General features: G+C 39.2%; 1 protein-coding gene across 1 annotated transcript in view; it reads left to right on the top strand.

The window, feature by feature from the left end:
* The window catches only part of LOC117507793 (cadherin-10-like), a 118,361-nt gene that overhangs the window by 63,830 nt on the left and 26,714 nt on the right, over positions 1–27,817 (top strand). Inside the window, exons 4-7 of the mRNA XM_034167595.1 lie at positions 15,360–15,479; positions 15,765–15,932; positions 20,385–20,566; positions 24,288–24,541. Coding sequence (XP_034023486.1) covers positions 15,360–15,479; positions 15,765–15,932; positions 20,385–20,566; positions 24,288–24,541 — 724 coding nt within the window. The remainder of the gene's footprint in view (positions 1–15,359; positions 15,480–15,764; positions 15,933–20,384; positions 20,567–24,287; positions 24,542–27,817) is intronic.

Genomic DNA, 27,817 nt, shown 5'->3' with positions numbered 1-27,817 from the left:
AGAAAATTCAAAATGGCCAACTTCCTGTTTGGAGTAGACTCATGGTGCAAGAGACTTTTTTGTACGTCTATGCAAGTGTGTACCAATTTTCATCTCCCTACTCCAAAAAAAAAAACATATGCGGAGGGGGTTTTGAAATTTTTAAGGGGGCGCTATTGAGGCACTTTGCCCCACCCATGGGCGAGGCCCCTATGAATTGTAGGAGGTTGTCATGCTTGACCTGTGTATCAATTTTCATGATGACATGACAAAATTAAAGCCGTTAAAAGGAAGAACGTAATTTCATGGCGAAGGGGCGATATTCGGTACGCCACCACACGGAAGCCGTTACTCGTAAGTTCACGGCGATCATCGCCTACGTTCACCAACTTGTTCTGCATGTTTTAGAAGTGGAAGGAAGTTGATGGTGTTAAGTATGTGACATCAGTACCTGTTTAAGTATAATGTTCCATGGCGAAGGGTCAAAATGGCGGAGCCATAGCGGCCACACCCTTCGACATAAAGAAAAGCTTTCGATAACTTTTGTTCAGTATCATCTTTGGATGCTGTCAAAGAAATTTGAAGTGCATTGGACAAAATCCCTGGGAGGAGTTTGTTCAAATACAACATGTGGAAATCACGCCAAAATGAGAAGAAAATTCAAGCCCAATGTGGAGGGGTTTTTAAAAATTTCTAGGGGGCGCTATTTTGCGGTTTTTCTGCGACCATGTGCGACGCATCCAAAATATCGAATTTTGGATCCGGCTGGACGACTTTGGAAAGTTTGATGAGTTTTTGAGCATGGGAAGAGGCCTAAAAGCTTGCCAAAGTTTGACGACCCCTAGCAGCCACGCCTTTTGACTTAATTAGAATATTTTGATAACTTTTGATCACCATTGTGTTGTGATGATTTTGACCAAATTTGAAGTCGATTGGATGAAATCCCTAGGACGAGTTCGTTCAAATGTAAGTAGTGGAAATGGCCAAAAATGGCAAAAATTTGTTCAAAATCGAAACTTAAAATCAAAATGGCCGACTTCCTGTCGATATTTCACCATGACAGTAAGAGACTTTTTCATGCGACCTGGCATGGTAAATATGTGTTACCGAATTTCGTGAGGCTATGATGAAAAAAGCCCAATGAGGAGGGGGTTTTGACAATTTCTAGGGGGCGCTATTTCACGATTTTTCTGCGACCATGTGCGATGCCCCCAAAATATCGAATTTCGGATCCAGCCGGACGACTTTGGAAAGTTTGGTGAGTTTTGAGCATGGGAACAGGCCGAAATTTCGATTTCAAGAGTGAGAATAATAATAATAATAATAATAATAATAATAATAATAATAATAATAATAATAATAATAATAACAATAATAATAATAATAATAATAAACAGCGCAATTACAATAGGGTCCTCATAGGACGTTGCCTACTCGGGCCCTAAATATATGGAGAACAAACTCATAACTGAGAGGATGTTGAGTTCTGATGAGATGTCTCTAAAATGCCATAGATCCTGTAACAGTTGGTTCACCAACAAGACAAAATTTAGCAGACTAGAGAAAAGGTCAATGTCTCTAGACACTGAGGAACCCATTGCAGGTCTCTCCAATGTTCATGTCAGACTGTTTGTATTATGTATCAGGTAGTTTAATGTTCATTCAAAGGATTCAAAGGAGTCAAAAGGATTCAAAAGAATTTTATTGTCATATGCACAAAGGAACATGTTCCCTGCAAAATGAAATATGCTTACTGCATTTAACCCATCCTAATTGCCAGTTAGGAGCAGAATTCGCCTTTAGGCGCCCGGGGACCAGCTCCAGATCTATATCCTGCCTTAGGTCAACAGCAGGGCTGAGCAAACCTTGACCAGCCTCATGACGACAGACGACACACACATAACACACACATAAGCCGGCCCGGTACATGAACACATATAAAAAGCACACACAAGGTGAAACTTGGGAAGGAAAAACCTTCATTGCTGCTGCATTGAATCATGCAGCAGCAATGCAGGGAAAAAACCCATCAGCCCAATGAACAATGATCACACACAACAACAGGACGACAGACGACGATCATTCACGTTCATGTTAGACTTAAGGAACATTTGTATTATTTATGCAACTATTACTAGATAGATAGTATTAGAACAGTTTTAACTACGTTTGACCTTTAGAGACATGCATATTTATCCAAGAAATGTGTTTCATTTCAAGCTATCATTCTTTTTTTACTTCATTATGCTCATTTGCTTGCCTTGGTCAAATCAAAGATGACTTACTTTTTCACCGGTAACAATACCAGGCAGTCACTATATATATATATATATATATATATATATATATATATATATATATATAAAATTTATTTATTTTTGCTAATTATGGGGTGAAGGAGTAGGGATACAGCTTTCCAACAACAATATTTAAATTCAGCAGGTCAAATTACATAGAAATATAAGTTGTATTTTCTCATCCAAAGCAAATAGCACCACACTTCTGACAAATTCGATGAAGTGTGTGGCCATTTTGTTTCACGCAAATTAGAGATGAAGGAATAAAGATACAGCTTGCCAACAACAATTGAACACAGCATGTCAAAATACATAAAAACAGTGTTAATTTCTCTTCTAATCTAAACGCAAGCAGACTTTTGAAAAGCTTCATGAAATGAGGGGCCATTTTATTTTATGCAAATTAGCGGGTGAAGGGGTAAAGATACAGCTTGCCAAAAACAATATTTGAATTCAGAAGGTCAAAATACATAGAAAATAATGTTTAGTTTGCTTTTATAGTACATATACAACCAAAAGTGTGGAAAGTTTGATGTAACTGCCGGCCATTTTGCTTTATGCAAATTAGCGGGTGAAGGGGTAAAGATACAGCATGCCAACAGCAATTTTTGAACTCAGGTGGTCAAAATGCATAGGAATCAGTCTGTCTGCTTTTAACAGAAAATGCCTTGTGCACTTTATACAAGCTTCTTTTCTGAAAATGGAACCTTACTACTCAGGCTGTTTACACCATATGGGTGATGTTGCATCACACAGCCCAGTGTTTGCTCATAGACTGCACTTGAGTTGATTTTCAAGAGATTGTTCAGCCTATAAATTGCAAACAGCACATATGGAAACACTCCTGTGACTAATGAGGTGACCATAACCAACCCCACTGCACCCTGCACCTGGGTTAGCAGTCAGATTCCATTCAGCATAAATAGCAATGTGACACTGGGCATGCTCCAAATGAATGCTGTATTGAGTTCTGAAAAGTTTTAGTTGTTTATTTGCTTAGTCTGACTCATTGGGCATTCATAACAAGCAATGGCATTTGCTGTTGTTAATAGGCAGGAGAAATATTAAACATTTAGACTGTCACAGTCTTTCCAATTAAAGACTTGCTTCATTGCGCTCCATTCCATTCAAGGAGTATAAATATGCCAATTGGCATGAACATAAACAAAGCTTATGAAGGCATTGCATGCAACTTGGAATCAGTCCTCAATTAACCACCAAAAATTAATACATGAGAGCAATCAGGGCTAAATCAAAAGCTAATTGCCTATTTGACAAATAACTGTGTCCTGTTTTGAATTCGTAATGTGCTTCTCTTAGATTTCTCTGTTGCATGGACCCTGGTAAGAGGTGGGTCAGGGTCACTGCTGCTCGTCTCCAGACTAATAAAGTACCTTCTGTGTTCAGACTGAACACACTGCTTCATCAACTCAGCCAGCCATGAAAAAAAACTGCACCTCCCCTTTATGCTATCAGTGCTGGAACTAAGTGGGACAGATGTTCAAGCATTCATTAGTATGCATGGAGGGAATCTGACCCAAACAGGACATGGCAGAGGTCTCCTGAATGCAAAGGACACTATTTGCAATTTCATGTTACTGAAACACTTAAATGGATTATGAGATATTAATAGGGCAATGACGTCAGTGACTAGATATCCAAAAGAAAAGAGATTTCTTTTTATTTTTATTTTAAATTTCTATAAAAAAAACAAAAAAACAAGCAAAGTATGTGTTTATGTGCCTAAATACCCTCTGCCAAATGTAGGCTTTGCATATGAATTGTATCATTTGATATAGATGCACATTCCTTAATTGTTCAGCAAGGGACAACACAGCACTTGATACAAAAACATATGTTTCAAACATTTTCAAATCTTATGGAACAGTATTTTGAGTTTGCTTGGAGAAATTTGCAGTACAAACAAAAAGTTTCATTATTACCAGTCACATTCTATCAATTGTTTTAATTTTTGTTTTACTTTCCTATTCTGTTGTATACTGTAGTTTGTGGTGGATATGGGTATCATGTTTCTTCCCTGTGGTCCCCATAACACTGTTTTGAGTTTTGCCATGAATAAGTTCACATACCAATGAAAATGCTTTGTTGTTATCATCCCGATTCACATGTTCTTCTCATTGTGTATTTATAGTTTTACTTTCCCCTTCTATTGCATATTTACCTCCGCCAAGGAGGTTATGTTTTCGGTCAAGTTTGTTTGTTTGTTTGTCTGTCTGTCTGTTTGTCAGCAAGATAACTCAAAAGGTTTAGAATGGATTTTGATGAAATTTTGTGGCGTGGTTGGAAATGACAAGAGGAACAAGTGATTAAATTTTAGTGGTGATCCGGATCACGATCCGGATCCAGGAATTGTTTAAATGATTCTTCACCATTGCGGGATAGGGGGAATTTTGACATTCTAGTTTCTAACTCCACAAAAACAAGGCAGAAAGGCTTGAAAAAAATTAGGGTGTAACATAGTCAAATGTTCTATCAAACAACAAAGTTTGGTGATGATCGGATCCGGATTCCGGATCTGGTGATCCAGAATATGCAAAAATATAGGGAAAACAGAAAATGTGTCAGTGTGAGGTGACAAATGAAGCTAGAGATGCACAACTAACACCAAATTGTAGCTGAATCTGTACTGATTCAGTAAGGTGGCATCAGATTTGATGTAGCTTCAAATGTTATGGAACTAGATCCAGAAGAAAACCACCATTACTGTGAAATCGTTTTTATACAATAACGTTTGAACTAATAAAGACATAAAAGTGATTCCAAGTTCTAGTGCTATATTTTCATGGTCAAGGATGTCAAATATAAAGGAATGAAAAGTGTATGTATCATAGTTTTGGTTGTAACACTGAATTGTTGAATAGATCACTGTGCCAAGGAGGGAATCTCTTTAGGGTCAGTGACCCTATGGCCTTGTGTAGCACATGCAACACTTAAAAAATAGTTTTATTTCAGAATTTACTGTTGTTTATTTAGATAAGTGTTTCATAAATGTTAAAAAATTCATATATTTGTAGTTGAGTTGAATAATAAATTGAATTTTGTCTCTTATTTGTTTTTGTCTATAAGCACATTCAATATCAATATCAGTGCTCAGATGACAGTATCATCTAGGAAAGGTGCAAGTTGCAATAAACTGTGATGCCAAGCGCTAAGGATACATGCTATCCAGTCACAGCAGATTAAACCTTTTTTACTAGCAATCATCATTGTTAGACTTTTTTAGTTTCAGTGATTCCACGGCGTGTAGATGTTATGGCGTCAATGACCCCATGGTCTTGGCGGAGGTTTGCACTCTCCGAGTGCTTCTAGTTCATCCTGTGGATGGAGTTGCTAGATTAAGTTGTCAGCTCATATGAAGGTGGGTGCCACATCCAGTAGGTGGCATACACATATATGGATGGTTATATTGGATTATTCTTATTTTTTTATTGATTAATCTGGTGCATTAAATTCATATGATTTTAAATAGTTTATCTTCATTACATGCCCTTTTAACTTCAATACATACAGCAGGGGTTGGCAACTTGTTCCATAACGGGCCAAGAGGGTGCAGGTTTTCCTTGCAGCCACTGACTCCACCAGGTGATTTCACTGATTATTATCACTTTGAGCAGATGGAATCAGTTAATCAGTGAAATCACCTGGTGGAGTCAGTGGCTGCAAAGAAAACCTGCACCCTCTTGGCCCTTTCTGGAACACGTTGCCCACCCCTGACATACAGGATGATCACATCGATTGTGTTTGAGTTACTGTCTACACAAGCTGGATATTATGGACTAAAATGGGTCTCCCGTTGCCAATTTTGACAGCATATTGTCTATGTTTTTAGCTCAAAAAACATCTAGGGCATGAAAACATATGTAATCTGTGCTAATTGTAATGTTGTAGAATGCTGTGACCAATCAAGAAGGTTTTGAACATGTTCAAAAAACAAAATCGTGACATTGGGATGCATAAAAGTGAATAATCAAATGGAATTTGTGCAGTTGGGGGTAATACTTGTATGTGCCTTTTGCTTAAATTTTACAGGTGGCTTTTGTTTTTGCTTTTGTTTGTTTTTTATTTCATTTTTGCATCTCAAAATAAATTGTTCCTGATTGAATGTGAATTTGGCTGCTCACACATTTTGATGGCAAGTTACAGTTAAAGGCTAACATTAAAATTAAATGCACATACTTTTTCAGTTTTGGAGCAAAGTGGCTTGACTTGAGTGGGTAGCAATCATGCAGTAGCGGTGTGCAGTAGCTATGCATGGGGCAGCTCCATGTGATGCATAATGGAGCAATGTCAAGGCACACAGTGGCTCTGTGCTGAGGTGCACAGCTCCACTCATAGCTCTCGCAAAGCACCATGGAGATTAGCACATAGGCTGTACTGAGTATTTGTCCCAAACCAAATCAGTATGGGCCTGCACACACCATGTGTCGGCTTTATTTTTACAGATGGCTTTGTTATTATTTCACATAGCTTTTTTATTACTTCAACAGTGCCTCTTGAAATAAATATTTTCCAATTGAATAGGAATTAGACTGCTCAGTTATTTTGATGCCAGGATATAATGTACACTAAAATTACAATATAGCGCAGGATGTGTTATTTGTGGGCGATTTCTTTGCAGCAGATTGAAAATGACCAAACCAGGCAGTGGAGCAGAGCGTTCAGTCAGTGTGTGTGTGTGTGTGTGTGTGTGTGTGTCAAAGACTCACAGTTTGCTGACCTCTTTATACCTCTTGGAGAAATGTGATATCTTTCCACAATCCAATGAAAAACAGTTTTCAGATGTTAACATGTACATTTTAGCTTTCTGGTGAAGTCTTGTGATAACCACAGACATTAGGTCATACTCTGCACACACTACCATTGTGAGCATGCCCAGAAGCACCCATATCATGGGACTGCATATTATGTTGCATGTAATCAGCACTAACCTGGTATATATGCTATGATAGGGAAATCAAGATTGCTGTTGTGGACATTCAGGCCCAATTTCCTCATTTGTGGAATTTGGATATCAATTGCAGCCAGAAATTGGATTAACTCAATCACCCACCCACTCATCTACATTTCAAGCTGCCACCAATGCAGGAAATATCAATTCAAGATTTGGCATAGTATATTTACGTCTGTGCAGGCTTGCATTCTGCTTTCCTCGGGATAAAGTCTATCCTCAAAGCTAGTACAAAAAAAAATGCTTGCTGGGGTGAATCTCAGCTATAAAAAGGAGGGTGTCACACAGAGTGGCGTTGTAATAGAGTTACGGTATCTTTAGCATATATCATTTCAGTGCCTCTGACCAAGGTAATTTCATTCCAGTTGCTTGGTGGAAGTTTGTTAATTCTTATCACAGAGGCTCTGATAGCAAATGTGATAAAAAAAAAAAAAAAAACAAGTGTATGAGTATGACGTTTATGAAGACAATGCAGTAATTTGAACCAAGATCTGTTCAAGATTCCTTGAAAGGATGTCTCCCATCTTTATTATTCCTTCCTACAAACTGAAATGGATGGTGAGTAATGCAAACTTATGATTCCCATTAAAAAAATATGAATTGAAATTTAAAAAAAAATAAATAAATGAAACTTGGGAAGCTGCTTTGCTCCATTTCACAAATGTTTGACCTGATTGAGGCTAAACAGGTTCCCAACAGACATACAATAATGAGTGTGTTATCATCTGTAACACATAAAAATTTGATTTGTCCAACTCAGCAGACACCTTTTGATGTATTATTCACAGCCATGACCTTCAGGTGGACCAGACTCTCAGAAATCAAACTGCTACAGTACTTGAATTTAAACAAATATATCAATCTACCCTGAAACACACAGACCTGTTCTCCATGTCGGGGAGTGTAGGGTCAACATCAACATTTTTTCTTTTAAACATGTAACTCAGAATTAGTATTAAAATACCTTTTTTTTCCAGTTTGAATATACTCTTTATGTAAAGAGAAATGTAACACCATATAAAACAAGTGCAATCAGAGATTTGTGATGTTTGCCAATCCAGATCACTTCCAAAATGCAGTGGAGTCTTCCATGCCCTAATACAGTTTGCATCTGTGGTGCAAATTTGGTGAGAATCCGTGAAGTAGTTCTTACATAATCTTTCAAAGCCTATGTAAAGTGATGACTTGATCCAGAATCTGGATCCTGATCCAGATCACCTCCAAAACTCAGTGGAGGCTTCCATGTCCTACCATCTATCTATATGTGGTGCAAATTTGATGAGAATCCATAAAGTAATTTTGAAGTAATCCTTCAAAGCCTATATAAAGGTAAATCTTGATAAAGAAACCAGATTCAGATCACCTCCAAAATTCATTGGTGTCTTCCTTGCCCTAACATCTAATAGATTACAATTTGTTCATGTAAATGGGGAATCTTCTTCACAGACTAAGGTTAATTATGGAGTTCCACAAGGTTCTGTGCTAGGACCAATTTTATTCACTTTATACATGTTTCCCTTAGGCAGTATTATTAGATGGCATTGCTTAAATTTTCATTGTTACGCAGATGATACCCAGCTTTATCTATCCATGAAGCCAGAGGACACACACCAATTAGCTAAATTGCAGTATTGTCTTACAGACATAAAGACATGGATGACCTCTAATTTCCTGCTTTTAAACTCAGATAAAACTGAAGTTATTGTACTTGGCCCCACAAATCTTAGAAGCATGGTGTCTAACCAGATCCTTACTCTGGATGGCATTACCCTAACCTCTAGTAATACTGTGAGAAATCTTGGAGTCATTTTTGATCAGGATATGTCATTCAATGCGCATATTAAACAAATATGTAGGACTGCTTTTTGCATTTGCGCAATATCTCTAAAATTAGAAAGGTCTTGTCTCAGAGTGATGCTGAAAAACTAATTCATGCATTTATTTCCTCTAGGCTGGACTATTGTAATTCATTATTATCAGGTTGTCCTAAAAGTTCCCTGAAAAGCCTTCAGTTAATTCAAAATGCTGCAGCTAGAGTGCTAACAGGGACTAGAAGGAGAGAGCATATCTCACCCATATTGGCCTCTCTTCATTGGCTTCCTGTTAATTCTAGAATAGAATTTAAAATTCTTCTTCTTACTTATAAGGTTTTGAATAATCAGGTCCCATCTTATCTTAGGGACCTCATAGTACCATATCACCCCAATAGAGCGCTTCACTCTCAGACTGCAGGCTTACTTGTAGTTCCTAGGGTTTGTAAGAGTAGAATGGGAGGCAGAGCCTTCAGCTTTCAGGCTCCTCTCCTGTGGAACCAGCTCCCAATTCGGATCAGGGAGACCGACACCCTCTCTACTTTTAAGATTAGGCTTAAAACTTTCCTTTTTGCTAAAGCTTATAGTTAGGGCTGGATCAGGTGACCCTGAACCATCCCTTAGTTATGCTGCTATAGACTTAGACTGCTGGGGGTTCCCATGATGCACTGAGTGTTTCTTTCTCTTTTTGCTCTGTATGCACCACTCTGCATTTAATCATTAGTGATTGATCTCTACTCCCCTCGACAGCATGTCTTTTTCCTCGTTCTCTCCCTCAGCCCCAACCAGTCCCAGCAGAAGACTGCCCCTCCCTGAGCCTGGTTCTGCTGGAGGTTTCTTCCTGTTAAAAGGGAGTTTTTCCTTCCCACTGTTGCCAAGTGCTTGCTCACAGGGGGTCGTTTTGACCGTTGGGGTTTTTCCGTAATTATTGTATGGCCTTGCCTTACAATATAAAGCGTCTTGGGGCAACTGTTTGTTGTGATTTGGCGCTATATTTGATTTGATTTGATTTAATATCTAGCTGCAGTGCAAATTTCGTGAGAATCCATGAAATAGTTTTGATGTAATCCTTCAAAGCGCACATAATGTGAAATCTTGATCCATAATCCGCATGTAGTAATGGAGTCTTCCATGGCTTAATATGTGTCTGATGAAAATTTGACGAGAATCCTTAAAGTAGTTTTGACGTAATTTTTCAAAGCCTATATAAAGTGAAATTTCAACCAGAATCTGGATCCGGATCACTGTCAAAATGTAATAGAGTTTTCCGTGGCCTAATATGTATCTGTGTTGAAAATTTTATCAAAATCCATGTAGTAGTTTTGACCTAATCCTGCTAACAGTGTTCCATCAAAGCTTATATAAAGTAAAACGATCAAGAATCCGGATCCGTATCACTTCCAAAATTTAGGAGTCATTATTGGTCTAACTTCTTTCTGTGATGAAAGTTTTGTCAAAATCTGTTCAGTAGTTTTAATGTAATCTTACTAACAGACATACAGACAAATAAATAAATGCAGATTTTATTAAATCCTTGGCGAACATAAAAATGAAATTAGTGATACTGGAGGTGCACACTGTTGTAATTGCATTGGTCCCTATGTAGCTATGTAGCTATGTTTGTATTTTAGCAAAATGGAAAAATTTATTTTATTGAGGGCCCCTTCACACATAACACACAAAACATTCCACCTGCTGTCAGGAAGGACACATGGTCATACAGGCGTGCATGATAAAGCGGCAATGGTTTCGTGCACATGCGTGTATGAACACAGTGTGAGCAACTGGAGCATGTGGCACCACATCACGCCGCAGTAGAGAAAAAAAAACCCACACACATCATAAACTAGAAGCACTCGGAGAGTGCAAACCTCCGCCAAGGCCATGGAGTCACTGACGCCATAATATCTACACACTGTGGAATCATTGAACCTAAAAAAGTCTAACAATGATGATTGCTAGTAAAAAAAGTTTCATCTGCTGTGACTGGATAGCATGTATCCTTAGCGCTTGGCATCACAGTTTATTGCAACTTGCACCTTTCCCAGAAACTACTGTCATCTGAGCACTGATATTGATATTGCATGTGCTTATAGGCAAAAACAAATAAGAGACAAAATTCAATTTATTATTCAACTAAACTGCAAATATATGATTTTTTTTAAGATTTATGAAACACTTCTCTAAATAAATAAGAGTAAATTCTGAAATAGAACTATTTTTTAAGTGTTGCATGTGCTACACAAGACCATAGGGTCACTGACCCTAAAGAGATTCCCTCCTTGGCACAGTGATCTATTCAACAATCCAGTGTTACAACCAAAACTATGATACATACACTTTTCTTTCCTTTATATTTGACATCCTTGACCATGAAAACATACCACTAGAACTTGGAATCACTTTTATGTCTTTATTAGTTCAAAGGTTATTGTGTAAAAATGATTTTTTGGTAATGGCGGTTTTCTTCTGGATCTAGCTCCATAACATTTGAAGCTACATCAAATCTGATGACACCTTACTGAATCAGTACAGATTCAGCTACAATTTGGTGTTAGTTGTGCATCTCTAGCTTCATTTGTCACCTCACACTGACACATTTTCTATTTTCCCTATATTTTTGCATATTCTGGATCACCAGATCTGCAATCCGGATCCAATTATCACCAAACTTTGTTGTTTGATAGAACATTTAAACTATGTTACACCATAATTTTTTTCAAGCCTTTCTGCCTTGTTTTTGTGGAGTTAGAAACTAGAATGTCAAAATTCCCCCTATCCCGCAATGGTGAAGAATCCTTTAAAAGATTCCTGGATCCGTATCGTGATCCGGATCACCACTAAAATTTAATCACTTGTTCCACTTGTCATTTCCAACCACTCCACATCACTCCAAAAAACGTTCAAAACGTTTTGAGTTATCCTGCTGACAAACAGACAGACAGACAAACAAACAAACAAACTCGACCGAAAACATAACCTCCTTGGCGGAGGTAAAAACACCGCAAGTTCTAATATTTAATGCCTCTTATCAGCAGACAATACAAGTATGAACCTTCTGTTCCTCTTTAGATGACACATTGACATAGACGTACAGTCATGAAATAACATGAATGAAGTAGTGCATGCTTATGACCACATCTGCTGGCCTGGTGTGTCCAACTGGCCCCAGGCACTGAAGGAAAGACACTACATTATGTAGACCATAGCTGACATAGGTGACATGACATTCAGATTGCCAGCTGAGTGTCTAAATGATCAGGCAGTCCTTTTCACCTGGCACAGCCTGCCGGTGTGCAGCCACTGCAGCCCATTGCAAGGCGATATATGTTTTTAATGTATTTCTACATGAGGACAACAGGCACACGCACATGCCCCATGGTGGTCAGTTGTAAGGTCTTGCCCTTCAAAACACGATACAGGTTCTCCAGGTCCAGAGATCTCATCAGCAGTGGCTCTCATGGACATGCCCATCTGTTATATCAGCGCAAAGAACAAAGTGTCACTCTCCTTTTCTTTGCTCTGTGATTATTTATCTTAGTTATTTGTTATGTATTTGTGTATGTACAGTAGTTATTGTAGTATTGACTTATATACTTGTCATGGCTGTGTTCTCTGTGTATTTAATTTAACATGACGTGCACTGAGTCATTTCCAGCTGTCAATGAATGGCTGGGCATTGAACAGCTGAGAGGCACCTTGTCATGCTTTGTGCACGCAGACATGGCTGCCCGGTCCCCATGTCATTTCATCTGTCCATAATTAATAATAATAATAATGACTTGGATTGATGGAGTGCTTTTCAAGACACCCAAAGCACTTTACAAGTTGTATTGTTCATTCACTCGTACATTCTCACATTGGTGGTGGTAAGGTACTAGTGTAGCCACAGTTGCCTTGGGGCAAACTGACAGAAGCATGGCTGCCATTCTGTGCCTATGGCCCCTATGTTCACCATCTCATTCATACACAGGCAAGGAGAGTTAAGTGTCTTACGCAAGGACACAAGGGCAATATGCAGATCTTTGACTGGTTGGGAGCCAGATTTGAACCACCAACCCTTACGTGACAAGACGGCTTGCTCTACCAACTGAGCCATTGCCGCCCCAATTATCAGCATGTCATGCAAGTGTGCTTCCCCCACATGCAACATCTGTTGCGGGGGGGGGGGGGGGGTGATACACACATATGCCACATGTGTTGAGGGGGGGAGCTGACACACTGGCACGCCACATGTGTTGAGGGGGTTCGTCACAGTCACAGCCATGTGTGTTGCCTGGCAATGCCACACTCATGGGGCACTTAGGCAATTTTCACAGACAACTCGAATGTGGTCAGCTGCTCTCTCTTCTTGTGCCAGGAGCACGGTTAGCCCCATCTTTTCTAAGTGTCCAGCGAGAGGTGTTGGATTTTCATGTATAGCACCTGGAATTTGGTCAACACCTGCCGAGAGAGGGGTCGAATGGGCACTCGTCTTTCAGCCACTGATGCGTGCGAATGGTTGTGGCGACAGATGTATGAGGTGTTTGATGCGGCTCTGATTTTTCACGAGTGGCATGCAATTCCTCTTTTGTGCGCTAGTCAGCTTCAATTGTATTATGTGTGAAGGGGCCCTTACGTTAGTATTGGTCAATGATCAAGAATGGTCAAGCTAGAGTTCAACACATGGTTGGTCACATGGTAATATACACTTTTTGACCACTTTATTAGGTATCCTTGCTAGTACCAGGCTGGACCCTCTTTGAGTTTCAGAACTGTCTTCATTCTTCATGGCATAGATTCAATAAGGTGTTGGGCCATGTTGACATAATATCATCACGCAGCTGCCCATTCAACCAATCTGCCCATTTTCCTTTGACATCAACATGCCATTTTCATCTGCACAACTGCTGCTCACTGGATACCTTGTCTTTTTTTGGACCATTCTCTGTAAACCCTAGAGATGGCTGTAGATCAGCAGTTTCTGAAATAGTCAGACCAACCCATGTTGCACCAAGAATCATGTCATGTTAAAAGTCACTTAAATCTCCTTTCTTCTCCCATTGTGATGCTCAGTTTGAACTTCAGCAAGTTGTCTCCACCACATTCAGGGGAGGTGATGGTCTAGTGGTTAAGCATTGGGCTTGAGACCAGAGGATCCTCTGTTCAAAGCTCAGCCTGACCAGAAAATCACTAAGGGCCCATGGCCAAGGTCCATAATCCCCAAGTTGCTGCCAGTGTGTAGTGAGCACTTTGCATGGCCGCACCCTGACATTGGTGTGTGAGTGTGTTTGGGTGAATGCAAGGCATCACTGTAAATCGCTCTGAGTTTCTGATTCCAGCCCAGTCTCACTTTTTTTCATGCTCCCGTGACGAAATGAGTCAAATTTTCAAGTTTTTAAGTCATTATTACTAACCCTACGCCTATCCCCAAACCTAACCTTAACCACCCGGACACCCCCCCCCCCCCCACTTCACTTTTAATTTCATGCAGCCATCACGGAATGAATTACAATGAATTTGTGCTGCTATGACGAAAATGAGGCACTTTTCGTCACAATATCACAAACCAGTAGATTAATGTATATTTCGTGCTGCAGAATCATGACTTGCCGTGAGACTGAGTTGCTGATTCAAATGGAAAAGGGCTATCTATATAAATGCAGTCCATTTACATCCAGATGCCTAAATTCAATTGGCTTGGTTTATGTGATTGGCTGATTAGCTATTCATGTTTTCAAGGAAATGAACAGGTGTACCTGATACCTACTACATTCTATTGTATATTGTGTGGATAGTAAAGGGTTAATATGCCACACCTGCCCAGTGGATGGATTATCTTTGGAAAGGAGAAGCAACCAATAACACTGATTTTTACCATTTTTTGTCTTTTTCTCTTGACTTAGGCCATAAAAATGAGCAAAAACAAGTGTTGCATTTAAATCTTAAAATCTGAAGCTGCTTTGCACACCCATCAATTTATAAATCTGATGAAAAGAAGTTAGTGTTTACAGTCATGACTGCATGACTACCTTATTCCTAATTGTTGGATCTGGGACAGTTACAAGTTGCACAAGTTCTGTTCCACACCTCTGCCATGTCACACTTGGTTCACACTTAATGATAAAAGGCATTATCATAAATTACAGCCAGGCAAAATAATGTGTTTGAATTCCTCCAAGTAGCTGCACATTCTTGGTCAAGTCCATCTCCTATATACCAGGATGCGTGAATTCTATATTTCTTTATGCTTCATCTTTTAAATGCACTGAATGATATCTTCCCATTGGCAAGAACTTGTCTTTAAATTATCTTCTTTTGCAGGCACGTCTGTCGTCACTGTAACTGCCACTGATGCCGATGATCAAACATATGGGAACAGCGCCAAGCTTGTTTATAGCATTCTACAAGGACAGCCATATTTCTCAGTGGACTCTGAAAATGGTAAATCAAATGCAGCGAGCTCTTAGGAATGCACTTTCTCATGTTGTTTGACTCTATAAACAGATCTATGCCACTATTCATTCAAGTGCAGCAGAAGGATTTTTCCTTTGATCCTCTCTGAGCACTGGATTCATAAGTAATGAAAACTTTGGTTTGTCTGCTCAGAAACCTTACATTTTTAGAAATATCTTCATTATGTTCTAATATAAAATTCTGTGAAAAGTGTTTTTTTTCCTCCCCCAACAAATGGGGCATAACTAATGATAGTCATGGAAAATTTTACAGGTACGATTAAAACCGCACTGCCTGGAATGGACAGAGAACTCAAGGAAAATTATCAAGTTGTGATCCAGGCTAAAGACATGGCCGGACAGATGGGCGGGCTTTCAGGAACCACGACAGTGAGCATCACCCTATCTGATGTCAATGACAGTCCACCACGCTTCGCTAACCGTAAGAAGGCTTACCTCAATCTTCTGTATTGATTTCTGAAAAGACTTTATTATTTGCAAAAACAATGTCGGACTCTGTAGTTTTCTCTGGGCCCCTCCCCAATCGGACCGGGAGTGACATGTTTAGCCGCATGTTCTCCTTGAATTGCTGGCTGTCTGAGTGGTGTCCAAAAAATGCGGTGGGCTTCATAGATAATTGGCAAAGCTTCTGGGGAAAACCTGGTCTTGTTAGGAGAGACGGCATCCATCCCACTTTGGATGGAGCAGCTCTCATTTCTAGAAATCTGGCCAATTTTCTTAAATCCTCCAAACCGTGACTATCCAGTGTTGGGACCAGGAAGCAGAGTTGTAGTCTTACACACCTCTCTGCAGCTTCTCTCCCCCTGCCATCCCCTCATTACCCCATCCCCGTAGAGACGGTGTCTGCTCCCAGACCACCAATAACCAGCAAAAATCTATTTAAGCATAAAAATTCAAAAAGAAAAAATGATATGGCACCTTCAACTGCACCACAGACTAAAACAGTTAAATGTGGTCTATTAAACATTAGGTCTCTCTCTTCTAAGTCCCTGTTGGTAAATGATATAATAATTGATCAACATATTGATTTATTCTGCCTTACAGAAACCTGGTTACAGCAGGATGAATATGTTAGTTTAAATGAGTCAACACCCCCGAGTCACACTAACTGTCAGAATGCACGTAGCACGGGCCGAGGCGGAGGATTAGCAGCAATCTTCCATTCCAGCTTATTAATTAATCAAAAACCCAGACAGAGCTTTGATTCATTTGAAAGCTTGACTCTTAGTCTTGTCCATCCAAATTGGAAGTCCCAAAAACCAGTTTTATTTGTTATTATCTATCGTCCACCCGGTCGTTACTGTGAGTTTCTCTGTGAATTTTCAGACCTTTTGTCTGACTTAGTGCTTAGCTCAGATAAGATAATTATAGTGGGCGATTTTAACATCCACACACATGCTGAGAATGACAGCCTCAACACTGCATTTAATCTATTATTAGACTCTATTGGCTTTGCTCAAAATGTAAATGAGTCCACCCACCACTTTAATCAAATCTTAGATCTTGTTCTGACTTATGGTATGGAAATAGAAGACTTAACAGTATTCCCTGAAAACTCCCTTCTGTCTGATCATTTCTTAATAACATTTACATTTACTCTGATGGACTACCCAGCAGTGGGGAATAAGTTTCATTACACTAGAAGTCTTTCAGAAAGCGCTGTAACTAGGTTTAAGGATATGATTCCTTCTTTATGTTCTCTAATGCCATATACCAACACAGTGCAGAGTAGCTACCTAAACTTTGTAAGTGAGATAGAGTATCTCATCAATAGTTTTACATCCTCATTGAAGACAACTTTGGATGCTGTAGCTCCTCTGAAAAAGAGAGCTTTAAATCAGAAGTGCCTGACTTCGTGGTATAACTCACAAACTCGTAGCTTAAAGCAGATAACCCGTAAGTTGGAGAGGAAATGGCGTCTCACTAATTTAGAAGATCTTCACTTAGCCTGGAAAAAGAGTCTGTTGCTCTATAAAAAAGCCCTCCGTAAAGCTAGGACATCTTTCTACTCATCACTAATTGAAGAAAATAAGAACAACCCCAGGTTTCTTTTCAGCACTTTAGCCAGGCTGACAAAGAGTCAGAGCTCTATTGAGCTGAGTATTCCATTAACTTTAACTAGTAATGACTTCATGACTTTCTTTGCTAACAAAATTTTAACTATTAGAGAAAAAATTACTCATAACCATCCCAAAGACGTATCGTTATCTTTGGCTGCTTTCAGTGATGCCAGTATTTGGTTAGACTCTTTCTCTCCGATTGTTCTGTCTGAGTTATTTTCATTAGTTACTTCATCCAAACCATCAACATGTCTATTAGACCCCATTCCTACCAGGCTGCTCAAGGAAGCCCTACCATTATTTAATGCTTCGATCTTAAATATGATCAATCTATCTTTGTTAGTTGGCTATGTACCACAGGCTTTTAAGGTGGCAGTAATTAAACCATTACTTAAAAAGCCATCACTTGACCCAGCTATCTTAGCTAATTATAGGCCAATCTCCAACCTTCCTTTTCTCTCAAAAATTCTTGAAAGGGTAGTTGTAAAACAGCTAACTGATCATCTGCAGAGGAATGGTCTATTTGAAGAGTTTCAGTCAGGTTTTAGAATTCATCATAGTACAGAAACAGCATTAGTGAAGGTTACAAATGATCTTCTTATGGCCTCGGACAGTGGACTCATCTCTGTGCTTGTTCTGTTAGACCTCAGTGCTGCTTTTGATACTGTTGACCATAAAATTTTATTACAGAGATTAGAGCATGCCATAGGTATTAAAGGCACTGCGCTGCGGTGGTTTGAATCATATTTGTCTAATAGATTACAATTTGTTGATGTAAATGGGGAATCGTCTTCACAGACTAAAGTTAATTATGGAGTTCCACAAGGTTCTGTGCTAGGACCAATTTTATTCACTTTATACATGCTTCCCTTAGGCAGTATTATTAGACGGTATTGCTTAAATTTTCATTGTTACGCAGATGATACCCAGCTTTATCTATCCATGAAGCCAGAGGACACACACCAATTAGCTAAACTGCAGGATTGTCTTATAGACATAAAGACATGGATGACCTCTAATTTCCTGCTTTTAAACTCAGATCAAACTGAAGTTATTGTACTTGGCCCCACAAATCTTAGAAACATGGTGTCTAACCAGATCCTTACTCTGGATGGCATTATCCTGACCTCTAGTAATACTGTGAGAAATCTTGGAGTCATTTTTGATCAGGATATGTCATTCAAAGCGCATATTAAACAAATATATAGGACTGCTTTTTTGCATTTACGCAATATCTCTAAAATTAGAAAGGTCTTGTCTCAGAGTGATGCTCTCTACTTTTAAGATTAGGCTTAAAACTTTCCTTTTTGCTAAAGCTTATAGTTAGGGCTGGAACAGGTGACCCTGAACCATCCCTTAGTTATGCTGCTATAGACGTAGACTGCTGGGGGGTTCCCATGATGCACTGTTTCTTTCTCTTTTTGCTCTGTATGCACCACTCTGCATTTAATCATTAGTGATCGATCTCTGCTCCCCTCCACAGCATGTCTTTTTCCTGGTTCTCTCCCTCAGCCCCAACCAGTCCCAGCAGAAGACTGCCCCTCCCTGAGCCTGGTTCTGCTGGAGGTTTCTTCCTGTTAAAAGGGAGTTTTTCCTTCCCACTGTAGCCAAGTGCTTGCTCGTTTTGACCGTTGGGGTTTTACATAATTATTGTATTGCCTTGCCTTACAATATAAAGCGCCTTGGGGCAACTGTTTGTTGTGATTTGGCGCTATATAAAAAAAAAATTGATTGATTGATTGATTTTCCCCAAGGTGTATAGAATCCAGGTAACAATACTTGTGGAATGAAAACAGTGACAGCTATGGTAATCTGACATTTGACCCCAATATCCTTAACCTTCACCCAATTGACTGACCAGGGCAATCGTGCAATTGTCAACATTTAGTCCATATCAGATGGAAAATCAAATTCCTTGACTTTGATCTTACTGCCAGGTAAACTGCAATTAATAGACCAAGTTTGGTAGAAATCAGCTATTGGATCTAGGAGGAGTAGGTCAGCAAGGAGACAGACATGACCAATTGACCATGATTGGCCTTTGGCAAATTTGAGCTTGCGATACAGTGCTGGCACCCAACCTCATATGTGTGCAAAGTTCAATGCAAATCCAAGTGAAATGCTTAAATCTTGCCATTTGACCTCAAAACCTTCACCCTTGTTAAGGTTTTGGGACCTTTGACAAATTTGGCCCCAGTTGTCCACTTCCAGAGCCCACCTCCACCTACATATATAGGGGAGGTGATGGTCTAGTGGTTAAGCGTTGGGCTTGAGACCATAGGATCCTTGGTTCAAATCCCAGCCTGACCGGAAAATCACTAAGAACCCTTGGGCAAGGTCCTTAATCCCCTAGTTGCTTCCAGTGTGTATTGAGCGCCTGACAGCACCCTGACATCGGGTGACTGTGAGGCATTATTGTAAAGTGCTTTGAGCATCTGATGCAGATGGGAAAACACTATATAAATGCAGTCCAATTTACCATATGTGTCAAATTAGGTGCAAATCAGAATGAAAAATAATTATTTTGACTTTTGATCCTAATGAACTTTTCAAACCAAACCCTTCCATACACATCAGGTTTAGTGGAAATCAGCTGAAGGACCTGGAAGGATTTGAGGAACAAACAAACCAAAATTTTCATCTTTGACTGCAATAATCTTGTTCTTTGGCCAGACAAACCCTTTAAAGGCAATCCTGGAGTCAACCTACACATATATAGCAAGTTTGATTGAATTTGGTCAAAGCACCTAAGTTTGAGATCATAAACTTTAAACAATGACAGACAGGAGTCCGTGAATGTGTCTTGATTGTAGATTCCTTTCGAGTGACGGCTGCAGAGTCCACCGACATTGGAGGTGGTATTGGTCGTATAAAAGCTGACGATCCAGATGTTGGGCGTAATGCAGAGATGGAGTACACAATCGTCGGTGGTCATGAAATATTCAACATCATCACTGACCAATCCACACAAGAGGGGATCATCATAATTAAAAAGGTAAGGTAACTTCCAGTTCCCTTCTTTTCCTTTGCTTTTGTAATTGTAAAATGCGTTACTATGGGGAGCTATGTTGTCACTAGTCAGGATGAAAGCGAGACTTTGGACATAAAAGCCATTAATACAACTCCTTTAACTATCATGTTAATGTTGAACACAATAAGACTGACAAAAGCATGCTTTGACAAGTGGCATATTTTTGTACAAACGCCAATGTAATTTGTGGAAACTGTCAGGAAAGTCTTAACAAAAGACATTCTAATTAAAACAAGTCATATCTGGCCTTGTTCTTTGTGCTTGATTTGTGTCCCACAAAAGATTATATATATATATATATATATATATATATATATATATATATATATATATATATATATATATATATATATATATATATATATATATATATATATATATAAATGACACCAGATGTTATACGTGCAGCAAACACACTGAAAAAGAGTTGAATTCTTTCAGTTTTAAAGGAGTCGTAAGTTTATTACAGGATGTCTAATATTTATGGTTGACCTACAGGAGAAGAAATCTTTGGCATAAGTTATAAAGATTGGAGTGTCCTCTCAAAAAACGTGGCCTCATACACCCTGTCACCCTTCAAAACAAAAATAAATTTCATCCATCCATTTTCTAAATCTGCTTATTCCAGTTAAGGGACTTCAGGATGCAGCCTATCTCAACAGTCATTGGACAAGATGTAGGATACACCATGGGCAGGCTGCTAGTCCTTTGTCAGGCCAACACATATATACTAGAAACACATTCACACTGTCACTCACACCTTTCGGTCCACCCATAGTCAGCAATTCACCTAATCTGCATGTCTTTGGAAGTTGGAAGAAGCCAGAACATCTGGAGGGAATCCAGGCAAACAACAGGGGCATATGTGTGTGAAATCTTTAACTACGGGCACTATTGGCCTTGTAAATGTAATTTCCACCACACCATTGCCTTACAATATAAAGTGCCTTGGGGCAACTGTTTGTTGTGATTTGGCGCTATATACATGTGCTCTGATGTCACTGTTTATCTCCATAGAAACTACCCAAACAATCTTTCATACAAACTGTTTAAAGGGACATTACAGTGTTGTGGTGGAAATTACGGCAATAGTGTGGGACAACTACATTTTGTTTAAAAAAATCACAACAGTTGTATGACATTGAATACTCCAATTATGTTTTGATTATTTTACTGATATTTTATTCAGAGATATTTTAAAACATTAGAAAAAAACATTTCTTTACCATTCGTTTTTATCATTGAAGATCAAAAGTCTGGGTGTGGGACAAGCACAAAACGGCAATATTTGCATATAATGATGCTGAAAAAAGGTGAAAAAGTCATCATTGACTACTAGAACAAATTTCTTAACACACTTTCATTGTAAAGATAACTAGAAAAGTGTGAAATTTCCCCTTTTTTCTGTTTTTCATACAATATGATCAAAGGACATAATAAGTGCCCGTAGTCTAAGAATCACCCATGTAAACTCCACACAGAAAGGACCAGGTCAGAAGCGAACCAGGGACCTTCTGGATGTGAGGCAACAGTGCTAACTGCAAATCCACTATGCTACCCAGAAAACTAGGCATCTGCTTTTTTTTTTAAACTTTTCCGTTCATCTTCATTTCCATGTTCCTCACTCTGTGACTGAACAAATCCACTTTCACAGTCACTCTATTTACTTGCTAATTTATCACTCAGTTTCATGTATTTTTTTTTTTTCGCAATTGCTGCCCTCTTAGAAACCCAAAAAATGATTTAATTCAAAAAATATCCCTGTGGTATATGTGCAATATTTTGGGGTGCATACATTTAAAGCTGTCTTTAAGATACACAGTGACCTTTATTTGTTAAGTTCTGGTGTGCAAGCAATTTCAGAATGAGCACAACTGATGCAAGCAGTAACCACACAAGGAATAAAAGAAAAAAAAAAACAAGGGTGATTTAATTACCAATTTTGCAGTCCAGTACAACAAACAAACAGAGTCCAAATGGCAAACACAAGAAAACTGTGAAACACAAAACAAAACACTGTCAGTGAAAGTCAGAAACAACCAGCAATTATACAAAAGATAATTAACACTAAGACTTCACAGAACTACAGATGGGAGATGTCAAGGATAAACCATACTCAACTTAAAAACGGAAGGCAAGAAAGAATAATCTGATAAACTGAAGAGGAAACAGTGCAAGACTAAATAGTGACACAAATGGACTGACGAATGACAGATGGTGTGATTTGAAAATGTGGCAGTGTAGGGGAGATGGTAACAATGATGTACCCTACAAACACACACAGAAACTGATCAAGCAACAAGGACAACCACAAAGTAACCAAGTACAAAACCAAGTAAGAAAAGGCAGAAAACTCACATGGAACTCAAAGATGTAAATGAGTGCAAACAGGGAAACCACATGACTGACAGTGACACTGGACACTGGACAGAAACACATTGAAAATGAACATAGGGAAACAGATAACAGATCACAACAGACAACTAACAAGGACCAGCGACACAGACAGGGAACAGACCCAGTGGCGGTGCCAGGAAATTTTTGTTGTGAGGGCTGAGGGGGAGGTGGGGTAAAAGTTGGAGGGGCTCCACAAAATGTCATTGAAATGAACAATATATAGTAAATTGCTGTATAAATACCACGATATGTGTTTTAGTCACCCATGCTCCTCTAAAATGTGGTATCAATGCACACACCCACACACATCACTTAGAATGATTGCAAGTTCAGTAAACTTGCACATAGGTAAAAATAAAGATACGTGAAGTTTTAAGAGTGGCCCCAATAAATATTTAGGAAACCTACATTTTTTGAGTATGGAGTTAAATTTGTCTCATTAATACTTGCAAATGCACAGAGGGTGATTTACAAATATCCTTTGATTTGTACACCTGCTTTGTGATCCACAAACACAAATTTCTGATTTGTAACTTGTGTGGGTTTTTACAAATAAATGTTTATTTGCAAAACTGAAAATTCTGTTTGTGAAGGGTGATTCAGCATTGGTGGATCACCGAACTCACACATTCATCAATTTGCTCAGTTATGCAATACTGAGACATTCTCAGCGCAAAGCTGCAGTTGAGATCCACAAATATGTCAGTCGCTATTCACATTATTGGCAGAATTATTGGGTGGGTTTAAGCCCCGGCAAGCCACCCCTTGGCGCCGCCACTGGACAGACCACAACAATATTTGTTTGCTGAAACAGTTATTGCTTTTTTAAGTTTGTCAAAGGTTTTCAAGAATATCATCTTCAACCTCAGGTTTTTTTTTAATTATCAAATGTATGATGTATCATCCCCGCGACCTGATCCCATATAAGCAGTTGAAGATGTATGCATGTATTTAAGTTATAACAGAGCATTTAGCATAATTTAAAAGAAGTGCAGTGTCAGATTTGAGGCTGCTTCACTGACAACATTTATTCACACAAGACTGATATGTAACTGGATTTTTGATGAGCAGCAGTGATTAGATATAGCATTTAAAAAAACGTATATGTTTGAGTGTTACTGGAAACCTTTTTAATTCTTTTTTTTTTTTTTACTGAGACCTTCATCCAGACCACAGCTCCACAATTTAGAGTTTGAAAAAGATAAAGGCAGTCAAATGATATATATATATATAGATATATTTTTTTTTTCTTTAATGGGAAAAGTCTCACTGCTCTTTCATCTTTCAGGCACTGGATTACGAAAGCAAGAGAGACTATGAGTTCAGAGTGGAGGTGAAAAACACCTACTTGGACTCGAGGTTCATCCAAGGTTTGCAATTCAAAGACTACGCGACCGTCAGGATAACAGTGGAGGATGTGGACGAGCCTCCTGTTTTCACGAGGAACCCTTACATCATCGAGGTGCACGAGGACACGGCGGCAGGTAGCTTTGTTGGCGTCGTGTCAGCCAGAGACCCCGATGCTGACAACAAGCCAGTGAAGTATGTGTCAGAATAAGAAATATCTCCCCAACCTGTTTACACCAAATACATCCTCCCTGGTAACAAAGTGCTCCGTTTTACTGAGTTTAAAAAAAAATCCAATCAGTGGCCCGTTAAGCATCGACTCTCTCATTACCCAGATGTAATCTCTGATTGTGATCATTTGTTCCAAAAGTAATTCTTCCAGCTTTAATTACACTGGTGCAAAATCAACAAGAAAACAACCAGCACATGGTGGAAACTTAAAGTCTCTTTTTTTAAAGACTCAGATGAGGAGATGAAAATGTGCTCACTTGGGTAGCTCGAATCCATCGGGCTCATCGTACGGCAATGGTGCTGGGAGGTTTGGGGAGGAGAGGATATTATTCATGCCCTCACCCCTCCCCTCTCCCCAGTGATTTCCCAATGGAAGGTGCCGGTGGCCCTGTGAAGTAAATACAGACAATGTTTATTTCCCAGAATTATGTAAGCTCACATTGTGGCGCTGTGCGGAGTCAAAGTGAAAGAGTCTAATTTGCCGTATTGATTCATACGGCTCGGCACTGCTATCGCACACATATGGAGCCTGCCTGTCTCTGGCACAGAGATATGGCACACGACGTATTGCATTACATATTCAGGTTTCAGTGGAATATGAAAGTTGACTATGACAAATGAACGGGAACTCACAGGGATACATCATGTTTAGACAGTGGAGACCACGGAATAAAGTTTCTGATGGCGCCAACGAGGGATGTACTGTGTGAAATGCATTTTTATGAACTAAAGAAATACTTAAGTGTGACTGCTTTGTACAGGTAAAATTTACATAAGGTGTGAAAGTGAAAAACAGTAGGAATCTGAACTTTTTAAAAAGGAGAAGTTGAACATTTATGAATCTGGGGCCCATTTTTAGAGTTTTTCACTTTAACAGTTCACTTTGAACAATTAGTTTGAATGTTAAAACCATTCATTCATTAATCAATTAATTTTACGCCACTGATCTGGGTCTGGATCTCGATGCCAGTCGATCAAACAGCTCACCCACACTTCCCTATCCTTTGCCAAGTACTCCAACTCTTCCTGGAGAATCCCAAAGTATTTTCAAACCAGCTGGAAAATATACCTCCATCATGTCCTAGATCTTCCCAGAGGCCTCCTTCCAATTAGACTTGCCAAGAAGACCTCCCTAGATGGATGACCAGGGGGCATCACCAGTGTTAGGCTTACACTGGTGATTTTACTGTGTACACTGTTGGTTGTAGATGCTTACAGGGAGGGATCAATCAAATTTTTCCGACATTTGCTCACGTAAATATCTCCAGTATTCAGCTGAGTGACTGAACGCTGGTATTTTGAATATTAGATTTGACTCACAATTTCTTGCAGATCTCCACTGAAAGTGACATGCTCAAGTATTTAAAATGATGAATATTAAAGGAAAAATCATTTGGATTTCTTACAGTTTAAATCATAATGATTTTATTTTCCACCATATCTAATAGTAAAATTCAGTTTACCAGGGTAAACTTCAACATAGCGGCAATCAGCTGGGGTCTCACAACCTGGGCAACTCTAGAGAAGAATAAGGTCCAACTCCTATCAAGGTGAGTGTTTCTGGAGCTGAGGCTAAATAAATGGTAAATGGACTGCATTTATATAGCACTTTTCCATCTGCATCAGACACTCAAAGCGCTTTACAAATAATGCCTCACATTCATCCCAATGTGAGGGTGCTGCCATACAAGGCGCTCACTACACACCGGGACCAAAGGGGAATTAAAGACCTTGCCCAAGGGCCCTTAGTGATTTTCCAGTCGGATTTGAACCGAGGATCTTCTGGTCTCAAGCCCAATGCCTTAACCACTAGACCATCACCTCCCCCAGGTGATGGTGACAGTGAGTCAAGGGCCTCACTGACTGACTGCCACCCATGGGACAGCGCACCCGACCACAGCGGTTCTCACGTTGTATCTGGCCAGCCTTCATGGCAAGCCCGGCCACTAGGTGCCCACTGATGGGTACTCCGTCCAGGTCTAGCTCCAGACAGGAGCCTCAGGCTTCCTCCAAGCCGGGTCATGTTTACTCTACCTCGTTTTTCCATGGAGTCAATGTGAACCATTAATAGTCTGGCCCCTTACCTGAGACCAACTTGCCAATTTGTTCCTGAATAGGCCCTTTAGAATCATTGAGTATAAAAACTGAGACAAGATGCCAAAACATACTGGAAAACTGTTTCCCAATATGTCATTCAATGCTTCATGGAGTTGAAGAAATGTGATAGACCTTCAGTTTTGACTAAAAGCACCCCCATTCAAAACAATAAATAAATACAAATTAAAAAAAAGGACATAAAAAGACAGGAACAGACACAGCAAATAAACATGGGTCAAAAGACATCAAGCTGGGTAGAATTATGGACTAAAAAAACAAACAAATCTAGAGACATATCACCATAAGGTTTTTGCTGGATATCTGCTGGACAAGTAAGACAGCGTTTACACCGATTTGCTGCTGGTTAACTTTTGCTGATCTCTGACATGCGGCTTTGTGTCACCATTCAAAAACAGCTGTCACATTAGCTTGTTGTGTCCTGTCATAGAACGTAATACATTTCTGCTCTACTGAAGATTGAACCATTCCAAAAATAGATTCATATCATTCTGCAGTGAGTTATAAACAGACAAGAATAAAACAGTCCTTTCAAGTGGATAAGTGGCTTTGCTAACTAGCCTACTCCAGCAAGGTTGACCAGTTAGCATGTAGGTGGTTTACAAATGGGTGTGTAGGGCTGGTTTGCATGCACAAAATGCACCCGGCTTATGAAGTTATTTGACCCCATGAAAAAATGAATTTGCCATCATCCAAACTTGCACTTGTTACATTTTGTGCAAGATAATTAGTTTGACACTGCCAGATTGCAGTGCCATAAATGTCCACATTTCACAATGTTTCAGCACCACCCGTTTTGTGAGACAGTTTAGTCTATTTGTTTTGCCAAGTTTACTATGAATATACGTTAGCTTTTAAAACTTAAATTGATTTTATTTGGGTTATTCTGAAGCAAGAAGTGAGTATGTAGTCAGTTAAAGAAGGTCAAATAGGACTAATTTTATCAACCCCCCCCCAAAAAAAACAAAAAAACAAACAAAAAAACAAAACAAAGCACAATTGGCTTAATCAAGGTCCTTCAAAGTTCATTTTACTATTATTGTGTTCAATGCACATAGGCTATAAGCACAAATCTACAGTGTGTAGCAACATAGGCGTTAATTGACATGCAGTAGAAACGTGCAT

The sequence above is a fragment of the Thalassophryne amazonica genome, chromosome 1, assembly GCF_902500255.1.
Source record: "Thalassophryne amazonica chromosome 1, fThaAma1.1, whole genome shotgun sequence".
Lineage (NCBI taxonomy): Eukaryota > Metazoa > Chordata > Actinopteri > Batrachoidiformes > Batrachoididae > Thalassophryne > Thalassophryne amazonica.
This window is presented reverse-complemented; position numbering and strand designations above follow the sequence as displayed.